At 44.8% G+C, this 26,101-nt stretch overlaps 1 protein-coding gene and 1 long non-coding RNA gene across 5 annotated transcripts; one reads left to right on the forward strand and one right to left on the reverse strand.

Moving 5' to 3' along the window:
• Positions 1-14: 14 nt before the first annotated feature.
• On the forward strand, positions 15-23,769 carry LOC146509421 (retrovirus-related Pol polyprotein from transposon 412). Of its 4 annotated transcripts, XR_014876360.1 has the most exons (6): positions 791-1,036; positions 2,925-5,112; positions 5,232-5,365; positions 5,490-8,095; positions 8,290-12,492; positions 14,671-15,016. XR_014876360.1 is itself a non-coding variant. In XM_085174004.1 (5 exons), the coding sequence occupies exons 4-5, from the start codon at positions 6,970-6,972 to the stop codon at positions 9,603-9,605; spliced, it is 2,442 nt and encodes an 813-aa protein (XP_085030130.1). In that variant the 5' UTR covers positions 791-1,036; positions 2,925-5,112; positions 5,232-5,365; positions 5,490-6,969; the 3' UTR covers positions 9,606-14,360. The 4 variants fall into 4 exon arrangements, 2 of the variants coding, with proteins under 2 accessions (XP_085030132.1, XP_085030130.1); XM_085174004.1 differs by lacking the exon at positions 14,671-15,016 and having other exon boundaries at positions 8,290-14,360; XR_014876361.1 differs by lacking the exons at positions 8,290-12,492; positions 14,671-15,016 and having other exon boundaries at positions 780-1,036; positions 5,490-5,535.
• LOC146509422 (uncharacterized) lies at positions 14,289-24,661 on the reverse strand. The gene is made up of 2 exons (XR_014876369.1): positions 24,338-24,661; positions 14,289-18,977 (listed from the first exon to the last, which is right to left on the reverse strand). It is a non-coding gene; the product is annotated as an uncharacterized LOC146509422 (long non-coding RNA).
• Between the last annotated feature and the right edge of the window lie 1,440 nt (positions 24,662-26,101).

Below are 26,101 nucleotides of genomic sequence, written 5' to 3' on the forward strand. Positions count from 1 at the left end.
CATATGGGCTCACCCTCCTGTAGGCACACCTGTGCAATAGTCATGCTGTCTAATCAGCACCTTAATATGGCACACTTGTGAGGTGGGATGCAAAGGAGAAGTGCTCACTGACAGAGATTTAGACCGATTTGAGAGTAATGGGTGTTTTGTGCATGTAGAAAATGTTTCATATCTTTGAGTTCAGCTCATGAAAAATGGGAGCAAAAACCAAAGTGTTGCATTTATATTTTTGTTCAGTGTTTCTACACTTACACAACACATTTTGACACTCTGTTAAATGCTTTGATTTTCAAACTTGGCGATCCAGGAAGTATAGATTTTATTTGAAGAACAGAGTCAGCGTCTAACGAATGAGAAGGTTTTTCGCCCATGAAGCAGTTCAGCAAACATGTAAAGCACCAAAAATGCACTTTAGGTAGAAAAGTGTTTAAAATAACTTATTACTGATGAAAGACTCGCTCTAGTTTCCTTAATTTAATTTAATATAATATAATTCAGCCAGAGAGGAAACAGAAATCATGAGCCTGAGGAATACTTTATGCAAAACACTCGTGGAGGGGTGTGAACAGAAACCAAACAGACGGTATGAACTACGTGAAAAATGGCGCCATCTCGCGGCCTCTTTCTGTCACTATAATAACTTCAAAACTGTAAAAAATGCTTCACCTGTAACAGTTTCAAAGTGACGTTTTTTCACCAGCAGAACGTTGAGCAGCTTCAATCGATGACGTCACCGAAGAGTCAGAACGCAAAACTACAAAGGTAACCTATGACATCATCATCATCATTCTATTTGGATAGTTGGTGGAGAAACGTCAGTTAACAGTTGGCAGCGTTCAGTAGCGATTAGTCTACATTTACTCCGCGTTTTTTAAAGAGCTAAAAGATTTCACAGCATTTTAAGGACTGTGTCATAACTCTGGATAAGTTTGAATCTGTAAAGTTTGAGAGCTGTGCTGCTTTAGTTTCCTCCAGATTGTGTATCATCCCAGAAGAATGGACAGAGGAGACGGACGAAGAGACAACCCGATTCAAAGTAAGTGCGTGATAGGCTGGAAGGCTACTGTTATTCCCCATAGGCAGTATCAAAAAGCTCCATACAGCTGTTATTCATGGGGTTCACAACAAAGCAAAGGTGCATACAGTTAATACTAATTCATATTAGGTGCCATAAGCATGAAAACGATGTAAATGCGATAAGAAAATAATTATTATTTTTTTCATGTTGCATTAATGGTTGTCATTTTATTAATCCATTACTAATCGCCTTTCTGGGATCAATTGTTAGTGACTCCATCCTCCACCAGGGGGCTTTCGCGCGCTCTCCTCTTTACCGGTACCGGTCCGTGAGTCGTTTGGTACCGGGCCGCGAGAGTTGAGGCTGTGAAATTTATGCTTTTCAGGGTTTTTATCGGTTTTCCTGGGTTTTTTCCCCTGGTGTAGTTGTCTTATTTTGAAATAACTATTTACGCGTTACCATAGCGACCAGAGAGCATTAAGGCGCGGAGAGGATCGGACGTTACTCTCAATGTTCTTGGTGCATTTCAGGAGCACGCTGCTAATAAAGTTACACCGTGAATTCGCGTTTATTATTATATTTACATAATACCACAGCTTTTGTCTCGGTCGTATCATTTTATTTTGTTGTATTTATCCGCCGCACCTTAAAGGCCGGTCTGTGAAAACACCGTCTGACATTAAACTGGTGTTAGGACGGGACCGCTGCTGTACAGTACAGAATGCGTTTAGCTTGTTGCTTACTTACATCTGCAATCGCTAGCAGTGTGACTCTGTGCTGTACTGTACGTTGTAAGTTTTCTCCCATCAAACACAACAATGCCGACGAAACGTTTCAATAATAATAATAATAATGGACTGGATTTATATAGCGGTTTTCAAGGCACCCAAAGCACTTTACAATGCCACTATTCATTCACTCTCACATTCACACACTGGTGGAGGCAGCTACGGTTGTAGCCACAGCTGCCCTGGGGCAGACTGACAGAAGCGAGGCTGCGCCACCAGTAGGCGGTAGGGTAAAGTGTCTTGCCCAAGGACACAACGACCAGGACAGAGGGGGAACGAACCGGCGACCTTCCGGTTAACCCCCTGAGCCACGGTCGTCCCAAACCGTCCCGAAAGTCGTTTTGCACCGTCAGAGGCTTCTGCGGTGCCTTTGGTTTCATTCTGTAATACTGGACTTTCTACGACGTTTCTACAAGGTTTGAACTTTGAGAGTTTAAACAAAAGAGAAAAGTGTGAAAATGTGTAGTGAGAGGTTTTACAGCCTTAAAACATCTATAATAATTGTAAAAAAGAAAGTTGACTACTTCGGGTTATTTTTAGAATGTAACTCCCGCGATAATCGAGGGACCGCTGTAAACTACTGCATGAGAGAGACAACTAAATACCACTCTCGTGATTCTTTCCCCCTGTTTTCAGGGGTGTGACAAGAGTGTGGTCTCTCTTTGCAGTTTTTCTCGTGGATTATCTGACAGTTTGTTTCTACACATGAAAGTTTCTGAAGTTTTAAGGCCTCAGTCACACAAGCCCAGAGGCTGCTCTGAGCCCTGAAAACATCCGTGTGGTCCTGTGTATTTCCTGGTGCACTGGGAATACACGTCTCTTTATAAAAATGATTTAGACTTTGCACTTAATTGTAACAAAATCATAATAATTGAATTTAATAGTGCATTACAACAGTGAGTGAGGGCTGAGGGAAACAGTGACATGAGGACGTTTACACGTTGCTAATCATCGACTGAAGCCTTTTTTATTTGAAGGAGCAATCACACTGTAATAAGTGTAGTGGGCGTATGTTTGTATGTTCCCTCTGTAGTTATTTTGCATAAAATGGAATTTGTGGACAGTTTTAGCATCATATGAATGATAACAATAATATATTCCTCTGTTTGTTGTTGTAGGGGTACCAGCTGATGAACTGGTTTTTGAACTGCAACAGCGTCCGGATTTTGAAGAGATTCGGCCGATGGTCCGCTGGCTTGAATTCGGTCTGTTGCGCGGCCTCTTAACTGAGGAAAACCTCCGTGTTCTGGGCCAAGTTATTCATCAAGTGCAACAAGATGATGAGGAAGAGGACAGAGTTCAGGACAATGATGAAGAGGCTGATAATGAAGAGGAGGAACAGGCTGATGTTCCAGTAGCGGGGATAGAAATAAATCCTCCTCAAGTAGAAGGACCCTGGGTCCATAACAGAGAAGAAATCCCAGCAGGAGAAATGGAAATGCACCCGGCCCAGCAAGCAGAAGATCCCATAGCTGAAGAAATGATGTGGTTCTGGGATGATGAGGAGGATGAGAGTGACAACGAAAGTGTCTCTGAGAGTGGTCCTGACAGTGACACCGACGACAATGACACTGATAACAACAACAATGATAACAACGACACTGATGAGAATGACGATGATGATGGTGGAGAATACGTTCAGGATGCTCCTGTGCCACTGCCCCCCAGCCCAGTACCGGGAGGTTCAAGGAGAAGACCAAGAGAGGAGGAGGATGATGAAGAAGAAAATGGGGCACCTAGAAAACAACTCAAACTCTGAATTTTGCTCCTGGACATCTAGCAAACCCTTCAGAGGATTCAAAGATGTACGTTTCAGTGGCAGCTAAATCTGTGAGTCGTCTCCATAACAATGAAATGAGATGCCATGTTTTTTAAAAATTGAACCCATAGGGAGCATATGAATTGAAAAGAGAACTGGGCCAAGAATGGACCCCGAGGGGTCCCCACAAGCGAGTGAGGTTTTTGAGGATTATGTATCCCCCAGTCTAACAGAAAAGCTTTGGTTGGACAGATAAGATTTAAACCACTCCAATGCAGTCCCTTTGACTCCGACAGTGTTCAAGCCGAGAGATAAGAATCCTATGATCTACGGTATCAAAGGCAGCACTGAGGTCTAATAGTATTAAAATAACAGAATCTCCCAAGTCAGCAAAAGTGAAAAGGTCATTAAACCCTTTTAAAAACGCAGTTTCAGTGCTGTGGTGGGCTTTAAAACCAGACTGAAATACTTCACTAATGCCATTTTTATCTAGAAAGGTCTGGAGCTGAAGAATAGGTTCCACCACAGCATGTTTAAAGTCAGCAGGGACACACCCAGACTGAAGACTGCTATGGACAATAGACAGCAAACTCATACCCACAGTGTCATAACATCTTTTAGTAAATGAGATGGAACAATATCCAGAGGACAAGTACAGTGAAGATTTTGAAGCAGTTCCCCCGATGGTCCACTGGCTTCAAATCGGTCTGCTGCGCGGCCTCTTGACTTAAGAAAATCTCCGTGTTCTGGGCCAAGTTATTAATCAACAGCAACAACATGATGTTGAGGAGGACAATCCTGTTCCAGCAGCAGGCACAGAAATAAATCCTCCTCAAGTAGAAGGACCCTGGGTCAATAACAGAGCAGAGATGCCAGCAGGAGAAATGGAAATAAACGCGGCCCAGCAAGCAGAAGATCCCATAGCTGAAGAAATGAGGTGGTTCTGGGATGATGAGGAGGCTGAGAGTGACAGTGACCCTGAGAGTGGTCCTGACAGTGACGCCGATCACAGTGACACTGACGACAACGACAGTGATGATGATAGAGCCAAGAGTGGAAGAGAATGATGAAGAGGAAGATGGGGGACCCAGAAAACAATCCAAACACTGAATTTTGCTCCTGGACACTCAGTGTTGCACCCATCCTCCAAACCCACTGTCCCCCATCCTAACAAACTGAATCTCGGCTTTCCCCCCTCTGACACACTGACTTAGTTTCCTGCCTCCAGCGACCTGTTCACCTGACTGCCACGTACCACCTGTGGATATCTGTTCAGCCTGTGACCCACTATGATTGTGCATACAAGTGGAATACAACAAGTGTGTGTTTCATACCACTGGTACATTGTTAGGTGGTGATGATCGTGCTCTTACTGGTGGCAGTTATGGAGGGAGTGGTCCTATTGGTTGGCTCCCACATTAGGAAGGCGGGGTTGGGGCCTTCCTATCATCATTCATATGGTTTGCCCGTCTTCCTCCCCTTTTTCCTTCCCACTGTCACCAAATGCTTGCTCAGAGGGGCTCAAACTCATCAGCCACCAGCTGCAGGTATGCTGCCTTGACTGATCATTATACCTTACAGTGATGTCACTTATGGTCCTAATAACTTGTTTCAGAGTGATTCACTGTTTGTTGGAATATAATATGCATTGTGTTTCTTTCTACAGAGGAGCTTGCATCCACTAAAAGCAGCAGGAACAACGTCAGGAAACAAACGCTCTGAAGGAAAAGTGAAAAACCTCAAAGCAAACAGACACTCAAAGAAAGGAAGACGAAGAAGAGAAAGGAGGAAAAACAAAAGGTGAGAGAAGAAATTCACTGAAACATCAACTGATGATTGCACAAAAACCCAGATCTGCCAAACGATACAATTTTGGCATCATATGAATGATAACAATAATATATTTCTCTGTTTGTTGTTGTAGGGGGAGCAGTCGATGAACTGGTTTTGGCACTGCTCAAACGGGAAGATTTTGAAGCAATTCACCCGATGGTCCACTGGCTTCAGATCAGTCTGTTGTGCAGCCTCTTAACTGAAGAAAACCTCTGTATTATGGGTCAAGTTATTAATCAACGGCAACAAGATGAAGAGGAGGAGGACAATCTTCAGAAGGATGAGGCTGATGAGGAAGAGGCTGCTGTTCCAGCAGAAGGCACAGAAATAAATCCAGGCCAGCTTGGGGTAAGTGGCAGGAAGACCGGGTACAAAGGGGGGGGAAAGCCTCCAGGGCCCCTCGTCTCAATCCGGTGAAGAAACCAACTGAGCCACAGGTACTCATCAGAATGGCTGGGAATGTGCTGTGCGCCTTCTTGAGCCTGTGGACCCAGAGTGGGATGACAGGGAGCGCACTGGGACAGAGCAAACCACACCCAGTACCCACATGGGTTTTCAACTAACTACTGGTGGCAGTTTAAGAACACAACCGCTCACATAAAGAACGCTGATGCCACTGGCTACACATTCTTCTGGACTGTGGCCATATAGCATCACTGAGAGCGAGACAGTTTGTTTGGTTGCCTTAGCAACACATCCAGGAGTAAACGTACTTGGAACACTGCCAACTTTTCAACTCCTCTGAACCTGAATGGACGGTTGATTCACCAGTAGCTGGGAAGGTGAACTGCTCTTGTGACAGGTTGAAGGACTACTGCATATAAAACTGTTTAGTTAATACAAATTCATATCAGTTGATATAAGGACAAAAATAATGTAAATATGGTAAGAAAATGGTTAAGAGTTTATTATTTTTCATGTTATATTAATGGCTTTCATGTTACTTAAGAGAACTACAATCTATACATCAGTGATCGGCTAGTAAGCCTTTTCTGGGATCGATTAGTAGTGTCTCTATTCTTCACTAGGGGGCTTTCGCGCGTTCTCCTCACTGCAATAAACGACTGCATGAGAGACGCAAGTCATAATCACTCTGGTGATTCTTTTCCCCTGTTTTCGGGGGTGTAACATTTGGAGGCACCGCTGGGATAGCTGCTTAGATGTCCGGTGTCCACAATCTGCACATCGTAGTCCAAGCCAGCTAAATCCCCCCACTACAACCCAGACAGACTGCAGTGAGGAAAGTGTTGCTGTCGAGGAGAACTGGTAGCTGTGTTTTAGCGCATGTTTCCTGAGGCCAGCCAGAGATCATCAGGGGCTGCAAAAACAACTCAGCTCAGCGTCACCTGTACATGTAAAATTCTTCCTGCCTAATGCCACAATGTCTTCGGTGGAAGAGCTGCGAGAAGAGGTTGTGTGTAAAATGCACACTCTGTCCAAAGATCAACTAGTCTCAATCTGCGAGTTCCTCGGCATTGCAGAGAAAATAGATGTTAGCAGAAAAACACGACTGTCACTGCTAACACACATCCAAATACACATTGAGAGAGAAGGTATAACAGTACTTGAGGATGAAGGAATGCCAGTCTTTCTCTAAAACAGACAATGATATAGGCTGTATTGAAAAACTGAAAATGACCATATCACTCAAAGACAACGAACCAGTCAAACGCACATACCTGTCTGTGCCACGGCCGCTCTACCAAGAGATGAAAAGTTACCTGCATGATTTAATAGCACAAGGCTGGGTCAGGAAGTCAGACTCGTCATACTCCTCACCAGTCGTATGTGTTAGAAAAAAAGATGGTACTTTAAGACTGTGCATAGACTACAGAGACCTGAATCGGAAAACCCATCCTGACCGCCAGCCCATCCCACGCGTCCAGGATATTATGGACAGTTTGGGTGGAAACTCCTGGTTTTCTCTTTTAGATCAGGGGAAAGCGTACCACCAGGGGTTCATGTCAGGAGAAAGTCGTCCACTCACTGCTTTTGTGACCCTCTGGGGATTATATGAGTGGATTCGCATCCCCTTTGGATTTATGAATGCCCCTGCAGCATTTCAGCGCTGTATGGAAGAGTGCCTGGATGGACTGCGCGACAACATCTGCATCCCCTATCTGGATGACACATTAGTTTACAGCAAAACGTTCAAAGATCACTTGGAGGACGTGAGAAAAGTGCTCCAGAGATTAAGAGGCTTTGGTATAAAGCTTAAGCCAAGTAAGTGTGACATGTTTAAGTCTGAGGTGCGCTATTTGGGCAGAATAGTGTCTGCAGAGGGCAGTAAAGTGGATCCTGCAGACTTTGAAGCAGTCAAAGCACTCAAAGGTATAAGACCACAAAATGTTGGTCAGCTCAGAAAAATGTTAGGCCTTCTCTCCTACTACAGACCATACATAAAAGACTTCTCCAGAAAAGCAGGTTGTTTGTATGAACTGTTAAAAGCTGACAAAACCACAGAGAACTCAGACACCACAAAAGGGCCAAGGGCAAGACCAAAGAGAGCCAGTCAAGTTGTGCCCTCCTCAAAACAAATCGTGTGGACTGGCCAGCATCAAAGTGCGCTTGAAGAACTAATAGACTGTTTGCTCCACCCACCAGTGCTGGGGTTCCCAGATTTCACACAGCCGTTCATCGTACACACAGACGCCTCACACAAAGGGCTAGGTGCAGTGTTGTACCAGAGACAAGATGGTAAGCTGCGAGTTATTGCTTATGGTTCCCGTACTCTAACAGCGGCTAAAAAAACTACCACTTCCATGCAGGAAAACTAGAATTTTTAGCATTGAAGTGAGCTATCACTGACAAATTCAGAGACTATTTGTACTATGCCCCAACATTTACTGTCTATAGCGACAACAACCCGCTAACGTACATTCTTTCAACAGCCAAACTGAATGCCACCACATCAAGATGGGTCGCTGAGCTCGCTGATTTTCACTTCACCATTAAGTACAAACCAGGGAAGGAAAACAGTGATGCAGATGCTTCATCAAGAATGCCACTTGATGTAGAAACCTTAATGAGAGACTGCTCTGAGGAAGTGCCACCGGACACTATCGCAGCTTCTATCCAGGCCATTGAGGTACAGAAAGACACACCTGCCGCATGGACACTCTCAGCTGCAGCAATGTCAGTCACAGCAGAAGGTGAGCCAGCAGAAGCAACATTCACACCCATACCAAAAGAACAGCTTAATGAAGCACAAAAGTCTGATCCTGTTATAAGACCTGTATTACAGTGTAAACAGACAGATTCAAAACCACTGCCCAAAGAGCTCAGAACATTTGACCCTAAGACAAAATGCTTGTTCAGAGAGTGGGGCAAGTTAAGACTAGATAACAATGGCATCTTGTACAGACTCACTTCTGCCCGGAAACAGCTAGTCCTGCCAGATCAGTTCAAAAAGACTGTACTTGAAGAGCTGCACAATAATATGGGCCATCAAGGTGTTGATCGCACAGTGTCTTTGATACGTGAACGCTTCTTTTGGCCACACATGCAGGCAGACATCGAGCATTATGTGACCAACGTTTGTTCCTGTGTAAAGCAGAAAAAGCCCAGCCATGAAACAAGAGCTCCTTTAACAAACATTGTAACTACGCAGCCCTTTGAGCTGGTGTGCATAGACTTTCTCCATCTTGAAAAATGCAATGGCGGTTATGAATATATTCTAGTGATAACTGACCACGTCACACGTTTTGCCCAAGCCTATGCCACCACCTCAAAGTCAGGCAAAACTGCTGCAAACCTGATATTCAACGACTATGCCCTAAAGTTTGGCTTCCCCTGTCGCATTCACCATGACCAAGGAGGTGAATTTGAAAATCAGCTATTCAGTCAGCTCAAGAAACTGTGTGGCATGGCCGGTTCTAGGACAACACCCTATCACCCAATGGGGAACGGTCAAGTTGAACGTATGAACAGGACATTGTTGCAAATGCTTAGAACGCTAACTGAAACACAAAAGTCAAACTGGAAGGAATCTATCAACAAGTTAATGTATGCATATAATTGCACACGTTGTGAAGTCACTGGCTACTCCCCATTTTACCTACTGTTTGGACGGTCACCCAGGCTACCAGTAGATATGCTCTTTGGACTGAGTAGAGTCCAAAGAGCATATCTACTGTTTCTGATTTTAGTGACCACAGAGACTATGTTGAAAAATGGAGAAAGGGCATGGAACAAGCATACTCTATAGCAAATGAGAATGCAAAGAAAGCTGCTGAAAAAGGCAAAAGACACTACGACACAAAAGTAAGGAGTTCTGTGTTACAACCTGGCGAGAGAGTTCTGGTCAAAAACCTGACACCAAGAGGAGGCCCAGGGAAACTGAGAGACTATTGGGAGGACACTGTTCACACAGTAGTCAGACAAATGGGGCCTGACCTCCCTATCTATGAGGTAAGACCGGAGAGAGGCAGAGGGCGCTCTAGAGTGCTTCACAGAAACTTGCTTATGTCATGTGACCACTTACCTTTTGAAAAAGTGCCTGAAAAAGATAATCGTACAAGACATGAACAGAAAAAGACTGATAAACCCGTCGCTGTTGTGCCAGACTCTGATGATGAGGGCAGTGTTGATGAATACCGCTGTCATTACGCACCACCTCAACCTGTGTCCCAGCCATCAGAACAAGAACTTCTCACAGCAACGTCTCAGCCCGCAGCTTCAGTCCCTGCTCTTGCACCAACACCAGAGCCTCTTGCTAGAGACCATCTGGAGGCGCCTGACCCAGCTGCCGTGGAGACAACTTGTGAGGAGGCAGAGCCCACTGCAGGTGACATACCTGCCCCTCCTCCACTTGTTGTACTCGAGAGACTTGAGGAGGAGACACCTCAGCGGCCACAGCGAGAGAGACATCCGCCAAGACGGATGACGTATGACCAACTGGGCACCCCATCTTGCTACAGTGTTCAGCCAGAACCGCAACTGCTTCCTGTGTACCCGGGCCTGGTTCCATGGTTTCCAGCTGTGCAGTCATACTGCACCCAGCCCACTGGTTTGTATGGACTCCAGCAAATGTAAGTTGACACTTTTTCACTGATGACTTGAGAACTGTACTTACAGACTGTCATCAAGAAAAAGACATGAACTTTGCCCCATCTGTGGATAATAACCATAGACAATAGACTTTGTGAAGACTCACATATGGACTGGTTATAAACTTTGTCTTCAGTCACCAGTGAAGGACTGTGGTGAAACAGGTGTTAAACCCACGGAATTGAGGACATTGGTTCACTCTACTGTTGATGTCCTGACTACAAGAGAATATAGACTGAAAAGCATCTTGTTGGTATAATGTCGGGACGACATTTTTTGAGTGGGGGAGAGTGTGACAGATTGAAGGACCAATGCATATAAAACAGTTCAGTTAATACAAATTCATATCAGTTGATATAAGGACAAAAATAATGTAAATATGGTAAGAAAATGGTTAAGAGTTTATTATTATGTGGTGGCTGTAGCTCAGGTGGCAGAGCGGATCAGCCACTAACCAGAAGGTCGGTGGTTCGATCCCAGGCTGCTCCAGTCTGCATGCCAAATATCCTTGGGCAAGATACTAACCCCATTTTGCTCTCCGATGCATCCATCGGAGTGTGAATGTGTATGAATGTTAGATACCCTTAGCACTTAAGCTTAGAAGTGCTTGTGTGAATGGGTGTGATTGGGTGAATGAATTAGCTGTATAAAGCGCTTTGAGTGCTCGGACAGAGTAGAAAAGCGCTATATAAGAACCAGTCCATTACCATTATTTTTCATGTTATATTAATGGCTTTCATGTTACTTAAGAGAACTACAATCTATACATCAGTGATCGGCTAGTAAGCCTTTTCTGGGATCGATTAGTAGTGTCTCTATTCTCCACTAGGGGGCTTTTGCGCGTTCTCCTCACTGCAATAAACGACTGCATGAGAGACGCAAGTCATAATCACTCTCGTGATTCTTTTCCCCCTGTTTTCAGGGGTGTAACACTCTGGTACGACAGACCTGCTAGTCTGACTCAAAGTATCTGACTCGCTGCAGGACACTGAACAGCTAAACGAACTGGAAACAGGCCAGTTACCTATTATGTTGAGGAGGACAATCCTCAGAAGGATGAGGAAGAGGCTGATGAGGAAGAGGCTGCTGTTCCAGCAGAAGGCACAGAAATAAATCCAGGCCAGCTCAGGGTAAGTGGCAGGAAGACCGGGTACAAAGGGGGGGGAAAGCCTCCAGGGCCCCTCGTCTCAATCCGGTGAAGAAACCAACTGAGCCACAGGTACTCATCAGAATGGCTGGGAATGTGCTGTGCGCCTTCTTGAGCCTGTGGACCCAGAGTGGGATGACAGGGAGCGCACTGGGACAGAGCAAACCACACCCAGTACCCGCATGGGTTTTCAACTAACTACTGGTGGCAGTTTAAGAACACAACCGCTCACATAAAGAACGAGACCAATGGTTATGCTTGTGATGCCACTGGCTACAAAAATGAATAAAATTAGCGGACTGATGAAAGAGAATGAAAGCCTTGACATTGTTAATGAACATTTAAGTAACTTTTCAAAGCTGCATGAAGAATTCTTACGGGCAAATGATGATGTACTGTCGCTGTTGCCAGAAGATGAAAGGAATGTGGACCAGATGCTCTGGTTCAATCCAAAAAAGGAGCAGTTCAGTGCGTTTATGACTGAAGTTGAGAAATGGATCATCGTAACAAGACATCAGCATCAAGATGACCTGAGCCCAGATGACAGCGTGTCAGTGACTGCTAGACCAACTGCAAAGAAATCAGGTACCAGCGTTGGAAGAAGCTCAGTCAGTAGCCGCTCATCGAGGTCGTCCAGAGCTTCTTTGGTATCATCTGTACGGCAGAAAGAAGAAGCAGAGAGCGCTGCTCTGCTCGCACGAGCCGCATCCTTGAAACAGAGCTTGAGATCGAGACAGCTACTGCTGCTTCTACAGCCAATATAAAAGTGTTAGACAGTGTGAATCAGCTGTTAAGCAGTTCAGCTTCCAAGAGCCAAAGGTACAAGGTGAACATGATGGACAGTCAAAGGTAAACAGTCACAGTGTAAAACAAGAAGATGCACCAAACTGATGCCAGTGTTTTTCCAATGGATCTGTGTGAAGTCATGTTGAAACAAAATGATATCACTGAGATGTTAGTCAAACAACATAGACTGTCACATTTGCCTCAAAGAGACATTCCCATCTTTAGTGGTGATCCACTTGAGTTCATACCATTTATAAGAGCCTTTTGTGGAGGTATGTAATAACAACAGGAGAGGTCTCAGTGTCTCAGTCACTCCAACTTTATTAACTGACTCTCAGAACATCACATATAGTTAGCGCCAAAATCTCCACCCCAGCACTTCCCTTTAACTTGGGTGTGAGTGGAGCCACCTGGTGGTCCGCAACACTTTGACCATACAATTCATGATAAAACTGACAGTGACAGGTTATATTACCTTGAACAGTTCACCAGAGGTGAGCCCAGAGATTTGGTAAGAAGTTGTCAGCACATGAATCCTCAACAAGGCTACAGTGAGGCAAGGAAGTTGCTGTTTTGTCATTATGGTAATGAACTGAGAATTGCAACTGCCTACATGAACAGAGCATTCGATTGGCCACAAATCAAAACAGATGATGCAAAGGCTCTTCATAGCTATTCACTGTTTCTCACTGGTTGTAACAATGCAATGCAAGACATCAGTCAACTGCAAGAGATGGAGATCCCCACGAACCTCAGAGTTATTGTCTCTAAACTGCCATACAAAATGAGAGAAATGTGGAGAGTCTCTGCTTTTGACATTCAAGAAACAAGTGGAAGGAGAGCAAAGTTCTCAGATCTGGTCAGATTCATAAACAGACAAGCAAAAATAGCTGCAGATCCTTTGTTTGGTGACATTAAGGATGCTGAAGATAAAGCAAAGTCGTCTGCAAATGTGAGAATGACTAGATCATCCAGGCAAAGGGGAAGCACATTTGCTACAAGTGTAACACAAGCTGCAAATGAAAGGTCACCTGAAATGAATAAAAGTGCTTCTTGTCACACCAGCAATGCCTTCCAGAAACCATGCATATACTGTGAAAAACTGCATACACTGGCAGAATGTCAAAAGGTCAGAAAGCAGCCTTACAAAGAAAGACTAGAGTTCCTTAAAGCAAAGGGTCTGTGCTTTGCATGTCTGACACAAGGTCATCTGAGTAAGGACTGTAAGAAAAGATCATTGTGTGAGTACTGCTCTAAGAGACATCCAAGTATGCTTCATTGGACAAAGGAGGAGGACAGTAAGGCAGATGATTGCATCCAGAGAAATGTCTCAGACATTCCCACAACAGGTGATGAAACACACACTTCAGGCAGAATTTGTGGAGCCACAGGGGCCGGAAAAGGCATTCATGTGTTATCGATTGTTCCTGTGTGGGTTAAGTTAAAGAAAGGCAATAAGTTGATTGAGACTTTCATGGACAATGGGAGCCAAGCCACCTTTTGTTCAGAAAAGCTGATGAGACAACTGGGTGTAGAAGGTAAGAAGACAAAATTCATGCTTCGCACAATGGGACAAGAAAAGATGGTGATAAGTTACCACCTGTCAGGATTAGAAGTGTGTGGTTTAAATGAGAACATCTATATAGATCTTCCTGACATTTACACTCATGCAGACATTCCAGTGTCTAGAGAGAACATCCCTACACAGGATGACTTAAAAAAGTGGCCACATCTTCGGCAAATCAAGTTCCCACATTCAGATGCAGACGTTGGACTTTTGATAGGATGTGATGTGCACAAGGCTATGGAACCACGGGAGATTATTCATAGTAAAGATAACGGTCCATATGCTGTTCGAACAGTCCTGGGTTGGGTTATCAATGGCCCTCTCAAGAGAGATTCTTGCTCTACTCCTTCTGACAGAGAGCTGAGTGTTTCAGTAAATCGCATCTCTGTCACTAATGTTGAGAATCGTTTGATGCAACAGCTCAACTATGATTTTCCAGAGAAAGCTTCTGAGGAAAAACAGGAAATGTCACGAGAAGACATCATGTTTATGGATTCTGTCAATGGCACAGTTGAAAGGATTAATGGTCATTATAGCATAGGTCTTCCTTTGAGAAACAAAGCTGCCAAAATGCCAAACAACCGCAAAGCAGTAATGCAGAGGGCAGAGAATCTGAGAAGAAAATTAATCAGAAACACAGAGTTTCACAAGGAGTATCAGAGCTTCATGTCTGACTTGCTGAATAAAGGCTACGCAGTTCAGGTAGCAAACACAAAGACTAAGGGCCGATCGTGGCTCAAGAGTTGGGAGTTCGCCTTGTAATCGGAAGGTTGCCGGTTCGAGCCCCGGCTTGGACAGTCTCGGTCGTTGTGTCCTTGGGCAAGACACTTCACCTGTTGCCTACTGGTGGTGGTCAGAGGGCCTGGTGGCGCCAGTGTCCGGCAGCCTCGCCTCTGTCAGTGCGCCCCAGGGTGGCTGTGGCTACAATGTAGCTTACCATCACCAGTGTGTGAATGTGTGTGTGAATGTGTGTGTGAATGGGTGGATGACTGGATATGTAAAGCGCTTTGGGGTCCTTAGGGACTAGTAAGGCGCTATATAAATACAGGCCATTTACTACCCCTGAAAATGAGAGAGTTTGGTACATAACACACCATGGGGTGTACCACCCCCAGAAAAGAAAACTCTGTGTAGTTTTTGACTGTGCAGCATCCTTTCAAGGGAAATCACTGAACGAAGAACTCTTGCAAGGGCCAGACCTAACCAACACACTGATTGGAGTGCTAACAAGGTTTAGGTGGGATCACATTGCCTTGATGTCAGACATAGAAGCTATGTATCACCAGGTGCGAGTACCTCCAGAGGACAGTGATCTTTTGCGTTTTCTCTGGTGGCCAAATGGGAACTTGAATGAACCTCTGCAAGAATACAAAATCATGGTGCACTTGTTTGGGGCAACATCCTCCCCAAGCTGTGCAAACTATGCACTAAAAAAAGCAGCAGAAGATGCTAAAGAAAAAATGCCACTAGCAGCAGTTAATGCTGTTCTGAACAATTTTTATGTAGATGATTGTCTTCTGTCAGTTTCAGATGAAACAGAGGCATGTACTATGGTCAGGGACCTGACTGCATTGTGTGAGAGTGAGGATTTCACTTAACAAAGTGGATGAGCAACAGCAGAGTTGTCCTTGCTTCCATTCCTGAAAAGGAAAGAGCAAAAGAGATTAAAGATTTGGATTTGAGACATGATGCACTACCAGATGAAAGAGTCCTAGGAGTGAACTGGTGCACAGAGACAGATGTATTCAAGATCAGGATAACTGAAAAACCTGTGCCAAAGACTAGGCGAGGCATCCTCTCATTTGTAAGTGCAATATATGACCCATTGGGCTTTTTGTCTCCTGTCATTCTGCAAGCAAAAATCATCCTGTGAGAGCTATGTGGCAGGAAGATTTCATGGGAGGAGGAAATCCCAGCTGAACTGGCTCAAAGGTCACAAGTTTGGCATTCAGAGCTTTCAAAACTTCATGGCTTTACCGTCAACAGGTGTTTGAAACCTGCTGGATTTGGAGTGGTCATATCTACACAATTGCACCACTTCGCTGATGCCAGTGAGAGAGGTTATGGAGTCGTTACTTACCTCCGTATCACAAACCAGAAAAGAGAAACTCACTGCTCATTCATTATTGGCAAGTCCAGGGTGTCTCCTCTGAAGCAGATAACAATCCCACGTCTCGAGTTGACAGCAGCTGCAGTTGCTGTAAAAATGGACAAGCTCATGAGAAAGGAGCTGCAAATGCCACAAGAAGAATCTGTGTTTTGGTCTGACAGTACCACTGCTTTAAAGTACATCTCCAGTGAGAACATCAGATTTAAGACATTTGTAGCAAATAGAGTGTCACTTATTAGAGACAACACAAAACCAAGTCAGTGGATGTATGTGAACTCTGAATTAAACCCTGCTGACCACGCTTCAAGAGGAATGAACACAAACACATTCATGAAGTGTTCAAACTGGATTGCTGGGCCAGAGTTTTTGACAAAAGAGAAGAAAAACTGGCCAATTCCACCGGACATTAAGGAAACACCAAAAAATGATGTGGAAGTCAAAGAGGTGATGAGTGTGGATGTTACAAAATTACATGAAAATCCAGTAAACAAACTGATCTCTCACTATTCAGACTGGTACCGTCTAAAAAAGGCAGTTTTCTGGATACTTACGTTCAAGCAGCTGCTTTGCAGATTAAGTGCACATTGGAAGCTTCTCGTGTCACAAGCAAGTGGCTGTGAAAGCAGCAAAAGGAAATCTGAAAAGGTTGCAGGTCAAATGCAGCAGTTCAAAACATGTATTAAGGGATCTTCACTTACTACTGCAGATGTTGCAAAGGGAGAAACTGAGATCGTTAAGTTTTGTCAAAATCAAAGCTTCGCAGAAGAAATTGCAAGTCTTCAAAAAGGTGACAAGCTTAAAAGGAGCAGTCACATTGCAAAGCTGGATCCTTTTGTCCAGGATGGAGTTTTAAGGGTTGGTGGTAGGTTGCATGAGTCTGCACTACCAGCTGATGTTAAGCATCCAGTGATTCTCCCTAAAGGTCATCATGTTTCTACTTTGATTCTGAGACACATTCACCAAGAAACAGGCCATGGAGGAAGGAATTACACATTATCCAGGCTGAGAGAAAGATTCTGGATTCCACAGGCAGATTCAGCAATAAGAAAGATCCTGTCAAAGTGTGTAACATGTAGAAGGATATCTGCAAAACCTGGTGAACAAAGAATTGCAAACTTGCCACAAGATCGCCTGATTCCTGACAAACCTCCATTCACAAATGTGGGCATAGACTATTTTGGACCTTTTGAGGTCAAACATGGGCGCAGCAGAGTTAATTCAATTCAATTCAATTTTATTTATATAGCGCCAAATCACAACAAAAGTCTCCTCAAAGTGCTTCATAGATACAGAGAAAAACCCAACAATCATATGACCCCCTATGAGCAGCACTTTGGCGACAGTGGGAAGGAAAAACTCCCTTTTAACAGGAAGAAACCTCCAGCAGAACCAGGCTCAGGGAGGGGCGGGGCCATCTGCTGCGACCGGTTGGGGTGAGAGAAGGAAGACAGGATAAAGACATGCTGTGGAAGAGAGACAGAGGTTAATAACAGATATGATTCAATGCAGAGAGGTCTGTTAATACATAGTGAGTGAGAAAGGTGACTGGAAAGGAAAAACTCAATGCATCATGGGAATCCCCCGGCAGCCTACGTCTATTGCAGCATAACTAAGGGAGGATTCAGGGTCACCTGGTCCAGCACTAACTATATGCTTTAGCAAAAAGGAAAGTTTGAAGCCTAATCTTAAAAGTAGAGATAGTGTCTGTCTCCTGAATCCAAACTGGAAGCTGGTTCCACAGAAGAGGGGCCTGAAAACTGAAGGCTCTCCCTCCCATTCTACTTTTAAATACTCTAGGAACAACAAGTAGGCCTGCAGAGCGAGAGCGAAGTGCTCTAATAGGATGATATGGTACTACAAGGTCATTAAGATAAGATGGGGCCTGATTATTTAAGACCTTGTATGTGAGGAGCAGGATAAGCGATATGGTGTATTGTTTACATGTCTTGCTGTTAGAGCAATACACATAGAAGTTGCCCACTCACTTGAGACTGATTCTTGCATAAATGCATTCAGGAGGTTTATTGCAAGACGAGGTCAAGTGTCTGTCATGAGATCAGACAATGGCACTAACCTTGTGGGTGCAGAAAAGGAAATGCGTGAAGCAATCAAGGGATGGAATCATTCAAAAATCTCAGAAATGCTCATGCAAAAGGGCATCACCTGGATATTTAACCCCCCAGCAGGGTCACATTTTGGAGGAATCTGGGAGAGGCAAATTCGCTCAGTTAGGAGAATTCTTAACCAGATCCTAAAGCAGCAACCTCTGCATGATGAATGCTTGCGGACATTGCTATGTGAAGTTGAAGCAATTGTCAACGGCAGGCCAATAACAAGAGCGTCTAATGACCCCAATGATTTAGACGCACTTACACCCAATCATCTACTTCTTCTTAAAGGGCAGCCAGTACTGCCACCTGGATTGTTTCAAAGAGAGGACTTGTATGCAAAAAAAAAGGTGGAGACAGGTGCAGTACCTGTCAGACATTTTTTGGAAGCGTTGGACTAAAGAGTATTCGCCGCTTCTACAAGAAAGACAGAAGTGGTTAGTGACTAGGAGAAATCTGAGACCAGGAGATGTTGTTCTCATAGTTGATGACAGAACACAACCGCTCACATAAAGAACGAGACCAATGATTATGCTTGTGATGCCACTGGCTACACATTCTTCTGGACTGTGGCCATATAGCATCACTGAGAGCGAGACAGTTTGTTTGGTTGCCTTAGCAACACATCCAGGAGTAAACGTACTTGGAACACTGCCAACTTTTCAACTCCTCTGAACCTGAATGGACGGTTGATTCACCAGTAGCTGGGAAGGTGAACTGCTCTGGTACGACAGACCTGCTAGTCTGACTCAAAGTATCTGACTCGCTGCAGGACATTGAACAGCTAAACCAACTGGAAACAGGCCAGTTACCTATGATGTTGAGGAGGACAATCCTCAGAAGGATGAGGAAGAGGCTGCTGTTCCTCTGACGCACTGATTTAGTTTCCTGCCTCCAGCGACCTGTTCACCTGACTGCCACGTACCACCTGTGGATATCTGTTTAGCCTGTGACCCACTATGATTGTGCATACAAGTGGAATACAACAAGTGTGTGTTTCATACCACTGGTACCTTGTTAGGTGGTGATGATCGTGCTCTTACTGGTGGCAGTTATGGAGGGAGTGGTCCTATTGGTTGGCTCCCACATTAGGAAGGCGGGGTTGGGGCCTTCCTATCATCATTCATATGGTTTGCCCGTCTTCCTCCCCTTTTTCCTTCCCACTGTCAGCAAATGCTTGCTCAGAGGGGCTCAAACTCATCAGCCACCAGCTTCTGCTGGAGGCAGTGTTATTACCCAGTAGAATTGCTGTTTGTAAATGTGCAGCACACATGTGAGGGAAAGATCCAGTTGCATTAGGGAATGCTTTTGCAGATAACATCGCAAGAGAGGCAGCGTTAGGAGAACATGGTGTTCATATTTTAGCAGTGCAACACCAACAGACGTTGCCTATTATGCAGAATGCACTGGTAGACATGTAGGGCCACTCACCTACTGCAGGGAAACAGTTGTGGCTCACCAAGGGAGCGAGCTTGCAGGATGGTGTTATTATCTGTGTGATAAACCAATACTGCCTTAGAATTTGTATAAGACTGCTGCTATTTTGAGCCATGGGCTATGCCATGTTTCCACAGGAGGAAGAGTAATGATGGCAGCAGTATTTTATACTCACTCTAAGATTAAATACCTTTAAAAAAATTTGCAGGTAGAGAGAACTAATGGAACAGTAAAGTTAAGACTTAGGAAGACAGGCAGGACATGGTTAGACTGTATAGAATTAGTTAAGATGTACATGAGGATTCCTCCAACAGAGAACGGTCTGACTCTTTGAGATTATATATGTTAGAGCATTTAGAGTTCTAGTCTTCTGTAGTGATGATAGGAAAGCAGAAGAGAGAGCATATTAGCAGATTAGATGTTTAAAATGTTTAAAAGTAAAGAAGTCTTGAGAACAAATGATCTGCCAGATGATTCTGTTTCTCCGCAGGAGCAGAGTCTGAAGTCTGGAGATTGGGTGTTGATAAGGCCATGGAGAGGAGGTGCTGATCCAGTCCGCGGTGGAAGGTTCCTATCGGGTGCTGCTGACGACGCCCACAGCAGTGAAGATTGCTGGAAGAAACACTTGGATACATCAAGCGCACTGCAAGAAGGTGACACACATCCAGGCCAGCTCGGAGTAAGTGGCAGGAAGACCAGGTACAAAGGGGGGGGGAAAGCCTCCAGGGCCCCTCGTCTCAATCCGGTGAAGAAACCAACTGAGCCACAGGTACTCATCAGAATGGCTGGGAATGTGCTGTGCGCCTTCTTGAGCCTGTGGACCCAGAGTGGGATGACAGGGAGCGCACTGGGACAGAGCAAACCACACCCAGTACCCGCATGGGTTTTCAACAACTACTGGTGGCAGTTTAAGAACACAACCGCTCACATAAAGAACGAGACCAATGGTTATGCTTGTGATGCCACTGGCTACACATTCTTCTGGACTGTGGCCATATAGCATCACTGAGAGCCAGACAGTTTGTTTGGTTGCCTTAGCAACACATCCAGGAGTAAACGTACTTGGAACACTGCCAACTTTTCAACTCCTCTGAACCTGAATGGACGGTTGATTCACCAGTAGCTGGGAAGGTGAACTGCTCTGGTACGACAGACCTGCTAGTCTGACTCAAAGGATGCAAGATGGCGGCGCGTGAACAACGCGAGGCTCAGTGTCTCTCCAGAATCTGCTATTTAGCGGTTTTTTATCTACTTTTGACCGGATTATTCATCCAGAATTGCTGTGCGTTGCTGACCTACAGCAGACAAGAGCTTCTGGACATCTGGACTCATAACTCCAACAGTTTTATCGCCTATCTCCGACTCATCCCAGAGATCTCCAGAACACCGGAGGCTGCCCACTCTCCCCAGCCGGGCGGAAGTGCACGCAGACGGCGCCGAGATCGTAAACAAAGGCGAGGTAGGCGCGGAGGGCTACGGGCTAAGCTAAAGCTACCACCACACCGGCTGCCTTTACCCAGTATTTTCCTCGCCAATGTCCGTTCTCTGGCAAACAAAATGGATGAGATACGGCTCTCCATCACTAACAACAGACAGATTATGGACTCAAATGTCATGTTTTTCACTGAAACATGGTTGAACAACAGCTGCCCGGACAATGCTATCGAGTTAGCAGGAAGCCACACACACCGAGCCGACAGGCTAGCAGATGACTCCGGCAAGACCAGAGGTGGAGGTTTGTGCATTTATATTAACAATGCTTGGTGCATGAACTCCACTACCACTGAGAGTCACTGCTCACCTAATGCGGAGTTTTTAATGGTCAAATGCAGACCTTATTATCTCCCCAGAGAACTCACTTCGATCATACTCACTGCAGTGTATATACCCCCCGACGCTAATGCTAGGTTGGCCATGAAAGAACTTTCTGCAGCCATTAACAAACACCAGAATAAACACCCCGAGGCTGCTTTTATTGTTGCTGGCAACTTCAACCACACCAACTTAAAGACAGTCCTCCCCAGATTCCACCAACATGTCTCCTGCCACACCAAGGACAAGACTTTAGACCATGTTTATTCCAACCTGGCTGGAGCCTACAAAGCAACACCCCTCCCCCACATTGGACAATCGGACCATCTCTACCTGTTCCTCACACCTCAGTATTCACCACTCATCCAACGTGTGAAACCTGCTGTGAGGACAATTAAAGTGTGGCCAGAGGGGACAGACGCAGTGCTCCAGGACAGATTTAAAAACACAGACTGGAATATGTTCACCCACACAGACCTGGACCAGTACGCCTCATCTGTACTGGATTACATCTCCGAAACTACAGACAGTGTCACCACCCAGAAACAGATCACCATGTACCCCAACCAGAAGCCTTGGATGAACCGGGATGTTCGTCTCCTCCTGAAGGCCCGCAACACTGCCTTTAGGTCAGGAGATGCACATGCCTACAGTACAGCCAGGGCTAATCTAAAGAAGGGCATCAAAAAAGCCAAACACCACTACAAAAAGAAGGTAGAAGAACACTTCTCCAACTCCAACCCCCGACGCATGTGGCAAGGACTCCAGACCATTACAGACTACAGGACCACCAAACCCTCCCCCGCATCCTCTGATGTCTCCTTCCTCAACGAGCTCAACAACTTTTATGCTCGTTTTGAGCGAGGGAATCCAACAACCACAACCAAAACAGACATGACGCCAGACCACCAACCTCTGACTCTCTCCCCCACCGATGTAGGAGCGGTGCTGAGCAGGATCAATGTCCACAAGGCTGCAGGTCCTGATGGCATCCCCGGGCGTGTTCTCAGAGCGTGTTCTGGGGAGCTTGCAGGAGTGCTCACAGACATATTCAACCTGTCCTTGGCCCACGCTGTGGTACCGGCCTGCTTAAAATCCACCTCCATCGTCCCCATACCCAAAAACTCCAACCCATCTTGCCTCAATGACTACCGCCCAGTAGCACTCACCCCCATCATCACTAAGTGCTTAGAGCAGCTGGTCCTAGCACACTTCAAATCCTGTCTCCCCCCCCATCCTGGACCCCCACCAATTCGCATACCGCCAGAACAGAAGCACAGAGGATGCAGTCTCCATCGCACTGCACTCTGTCCTCTCACACCTGGACAACAACAACACATACGCCAGAATGCTGTTTATAGACTTCAGTTCAGCATTCAATACAATCCACCCCTCACAACTCATCAGAAAACTGACAGACCTGGGCATCAGTTCCCTCATCTGCAAATGGTTACTGGACTTCCTGACCAACCGCCCCCAACATGTCCGACTGGATAACCACTGCTCATCTACAATCACAATGCTGTGTGATGAGCCCTTTCCTCTACTCCCTCTTCACCCACGACTGCAGACCTGCTGATGGTTCCAACACCATCATTAAGTTTGCAGATGACACCACGGTGATTGGCCTCATCAGTGACAACGATGAGGCCGCCTACAGGGAGGAGGTGGATCGTCTGGCTGAGTGGTGCGACAGAAACAACCTGCTGCTTAACACAGAGAAGACCAAGGAGCTCATCGTGGACTACAGGAGGAATGCTGACCCACATCCACCCATCCACATTAAGGGGACGGCTGTGGAGCGTGTGAGCAGCTTCAAGTTCCTGGGAGTCCACATCTCCGAGGATCTCATCTGGACGACCAACTGCTCCGAGCTGGTCAAGAAGGCTCACCAGCGCCTCTTCTTCTTGAGGACTCTGAGGAAAAACCACCTGTCCTCAGACATCCTGGTGAACTTCTATCGCTGTACCATCGAGAGCATCCTGACCAACTGTATAACAGTCTGGTACGGGAACTGCTCTGCCTCGGACCGGAAGGCGTTGCAGAGGGTCGTGAAAACTGCCCAGCGCATCGCCGGAGCACCACTTCCTGCCATAAAAGACATATACAGGAAGCGGTGTCTGAAAAGGGCTGGAAAAATCATCAAAGACTCTTCACCCTCCTGCCCTCTAGGAGGCGCTACAGGAGCCTCCGGACTAAGACCACCAGGTACCAGAACAGCTTCTTCCCCACAGCTGTCAGACTCCTGAACTCTGCCTCCTGACATCTGACCCACGTTAAACTCATGGACTGGACATACACACACCCACAACCACCTACACACACACACAATGGACAACCGTACCCTCAAACACACAATAATAACATGGACTGAACCACCACTCACAATCACCAGCACTTTATATACCTCTGTAGAAATTATCCACATATCTCACTTATCTTAACTGCACTACTGTATAGTTCTGTGTAAATAATCATACGATAATTTTTAATCCTACAACTGTTTATAACTTGCATAGTTCACATTTCTGTATAACTGTATATCTCAGATTTCTGTATAGTTTTTTTTATTTCATATTTATATCCTGTTCATAGCCTGTACATAGCTTGTACTCACTACAGCCTGTACATACTTATAGTTATAGAATATTCATAACATACTTCATACCGTGTACATTATAACATACCATAATAGACCCATTTCTGTAACATACTTACATATCTATATTATTGCTAATATATATTGTAATATATCTATATCACTAAAGCACTTCTGGATGGATGCAAACTGCATTTCGTTGCCCTGTACCTGTGCATGTGCAATGACAATAAAGTTGAATTCTATTCTATTCTATTCTATTCAAAGGATCTGACTCGCTGCAGGACATTGAACAGCTAAACCAACTGGAAACAGGCCAGTTACCTATGTGTATGAAGGGCAATGGATTAGTCCAAGTTGGAGATTTATCATGGAATTTGTGCAACATCACCTATTCTTTTTTTCCTCTGCAAGAAGGATGTAAACAGAGAAGCCTTTTGTCTACATTTACATCATGAACACTTGAGGTTGTGAGCCAAGATCAAAACACCTTGATCCAATTTCCTTTACAAATCGTTTTCTGTGGTGACAACAGGACAGGAGAAGAGTTGTAAATGCAGATAATTCACCAGCTGACTCTAACCCCCACAGGATGCCTACAGTGAGAAGATTTGGGGGGTTGCAGCTTCCAGCTTGGATTCAGGAGACAGACACTATCTCTACTTTTTAGATTAGGCTTAAACCTTTACTCTTTGCTAAAGCATATAGTTAGGGCTGGACCACGTGTCCCTGAATCCTCCCTTAGTTATGCTGCAATAGGCTTAGGCTGCTGGGGGACTCCCATGATTTTCCTTTTCAGTCACCTTTTTCACTCACTCTGTGTTAACAGACCTCTCTGTATTGAATCATATCTGTTATTACTCTCTGTCTCTCTTCCGGAGCATGTGCTTCATCCTGTCTTCCTTCTCTCACCCCAACCAATCACAGCAGATGGCCGCCCCTCCCTGAGCCTGGTTCTGCTGGAGGTTTCTTCCTGTTAAAAGGGAGTTTTTCCTTCCCACTGTCACCAAAGGGCTTGCTCATAGGGGGTCATATGATTGTTGGGGTCTTCTCTGTATCTATTATTGTACAATCTACTGTACAATATAAAGCACCTTTAGGTGACTGTTGTTCTGATTTGGCGCTATATAAATAAAGATTTTTTAATTGCCACTTTCTATGTGTGCTTACCAACGGAGTGTTATTCCTGACCTTGTATTGCTTACAATACAAAGGTCACTGTGAGAGCAAAAAGGTAATGTTTCCATTTGTCCCAAATCTCAACAAATGTGTCATATTGAAATCTGTTAGAGAATGTAATTTTTTCCATTTTAAACAACCACAGACAACCTCACGCCAGTCATTTAGTGACAGCATTTTTACACTTAGCCATTTCTTAGTGATAGTCTTTCAGGCAGCCACACTCAAAATGCCATATAACAGCTTGATCACTTTATCCACAATACTGAGTATAAACATCCAAACAAGAGTTCATCCCAATTAAAGGGAAGTTGCATACTAAGAATAGTCTGTAACTCAGAATGAATCGAAACCCAAAAAGAGTTTATCAATGGACAGGACCAAAACAAGTGGAGGTGCTTTACTCCTTGGGCCCCACAGTTTCTCCAGCTGCTGGAGGAGTTGGAATAATGTTTACTTTGTGCAGGTGTAATAAAAGATCGGCAAAGACTCTTCCAGCCAAAACGTCTCCATATATTAGAGCTAGAGATTCTCCACTATAAAGCACATTGCTGATACTAAATGTCATTTGAGATTACCATATTTGTTTCCCTTTCCCATTTTTGTTTGATGTAAATTGTATTCAAATTCCTAACCTCCTGTAAACCTTGTACAGTCTAGAAATCACTTTGAGACCAGGATCCACATGGTATGCCTTAACAAATATATTCAGAACAGGAAGAGAGAAAAGATTTGTTCTCTTGCGTATAAAGTTATGTAAATGATGCGGGATTTGGAGCAACCTGAAAAAATCAGTCTTGCTTAACTGGTATTGATCTTTTATTGACTGAAAGTTACTGAAACAGGGTAAGAAGCTTAAAGGGACTGGTGTGTATTTAAATGAACATTTAACGAAAAAGACTGCTGAAA

This window comes from Neolamprologus multifasciatus, chromosome 10, assembly GCF_963576455.1.
Source record: "Neolamprologus multifasciatus chromosome 10, fNeoMul1.2, whole genome shotgun sequence".
Taxonomy (NCBI): domain Eukaryota; kingdom Metazoa; phylum Chordata; class Actinopteri; order Cichliformes; family Cichlidae; genus Neolamprologus; species Neolamprologus multifasciatus.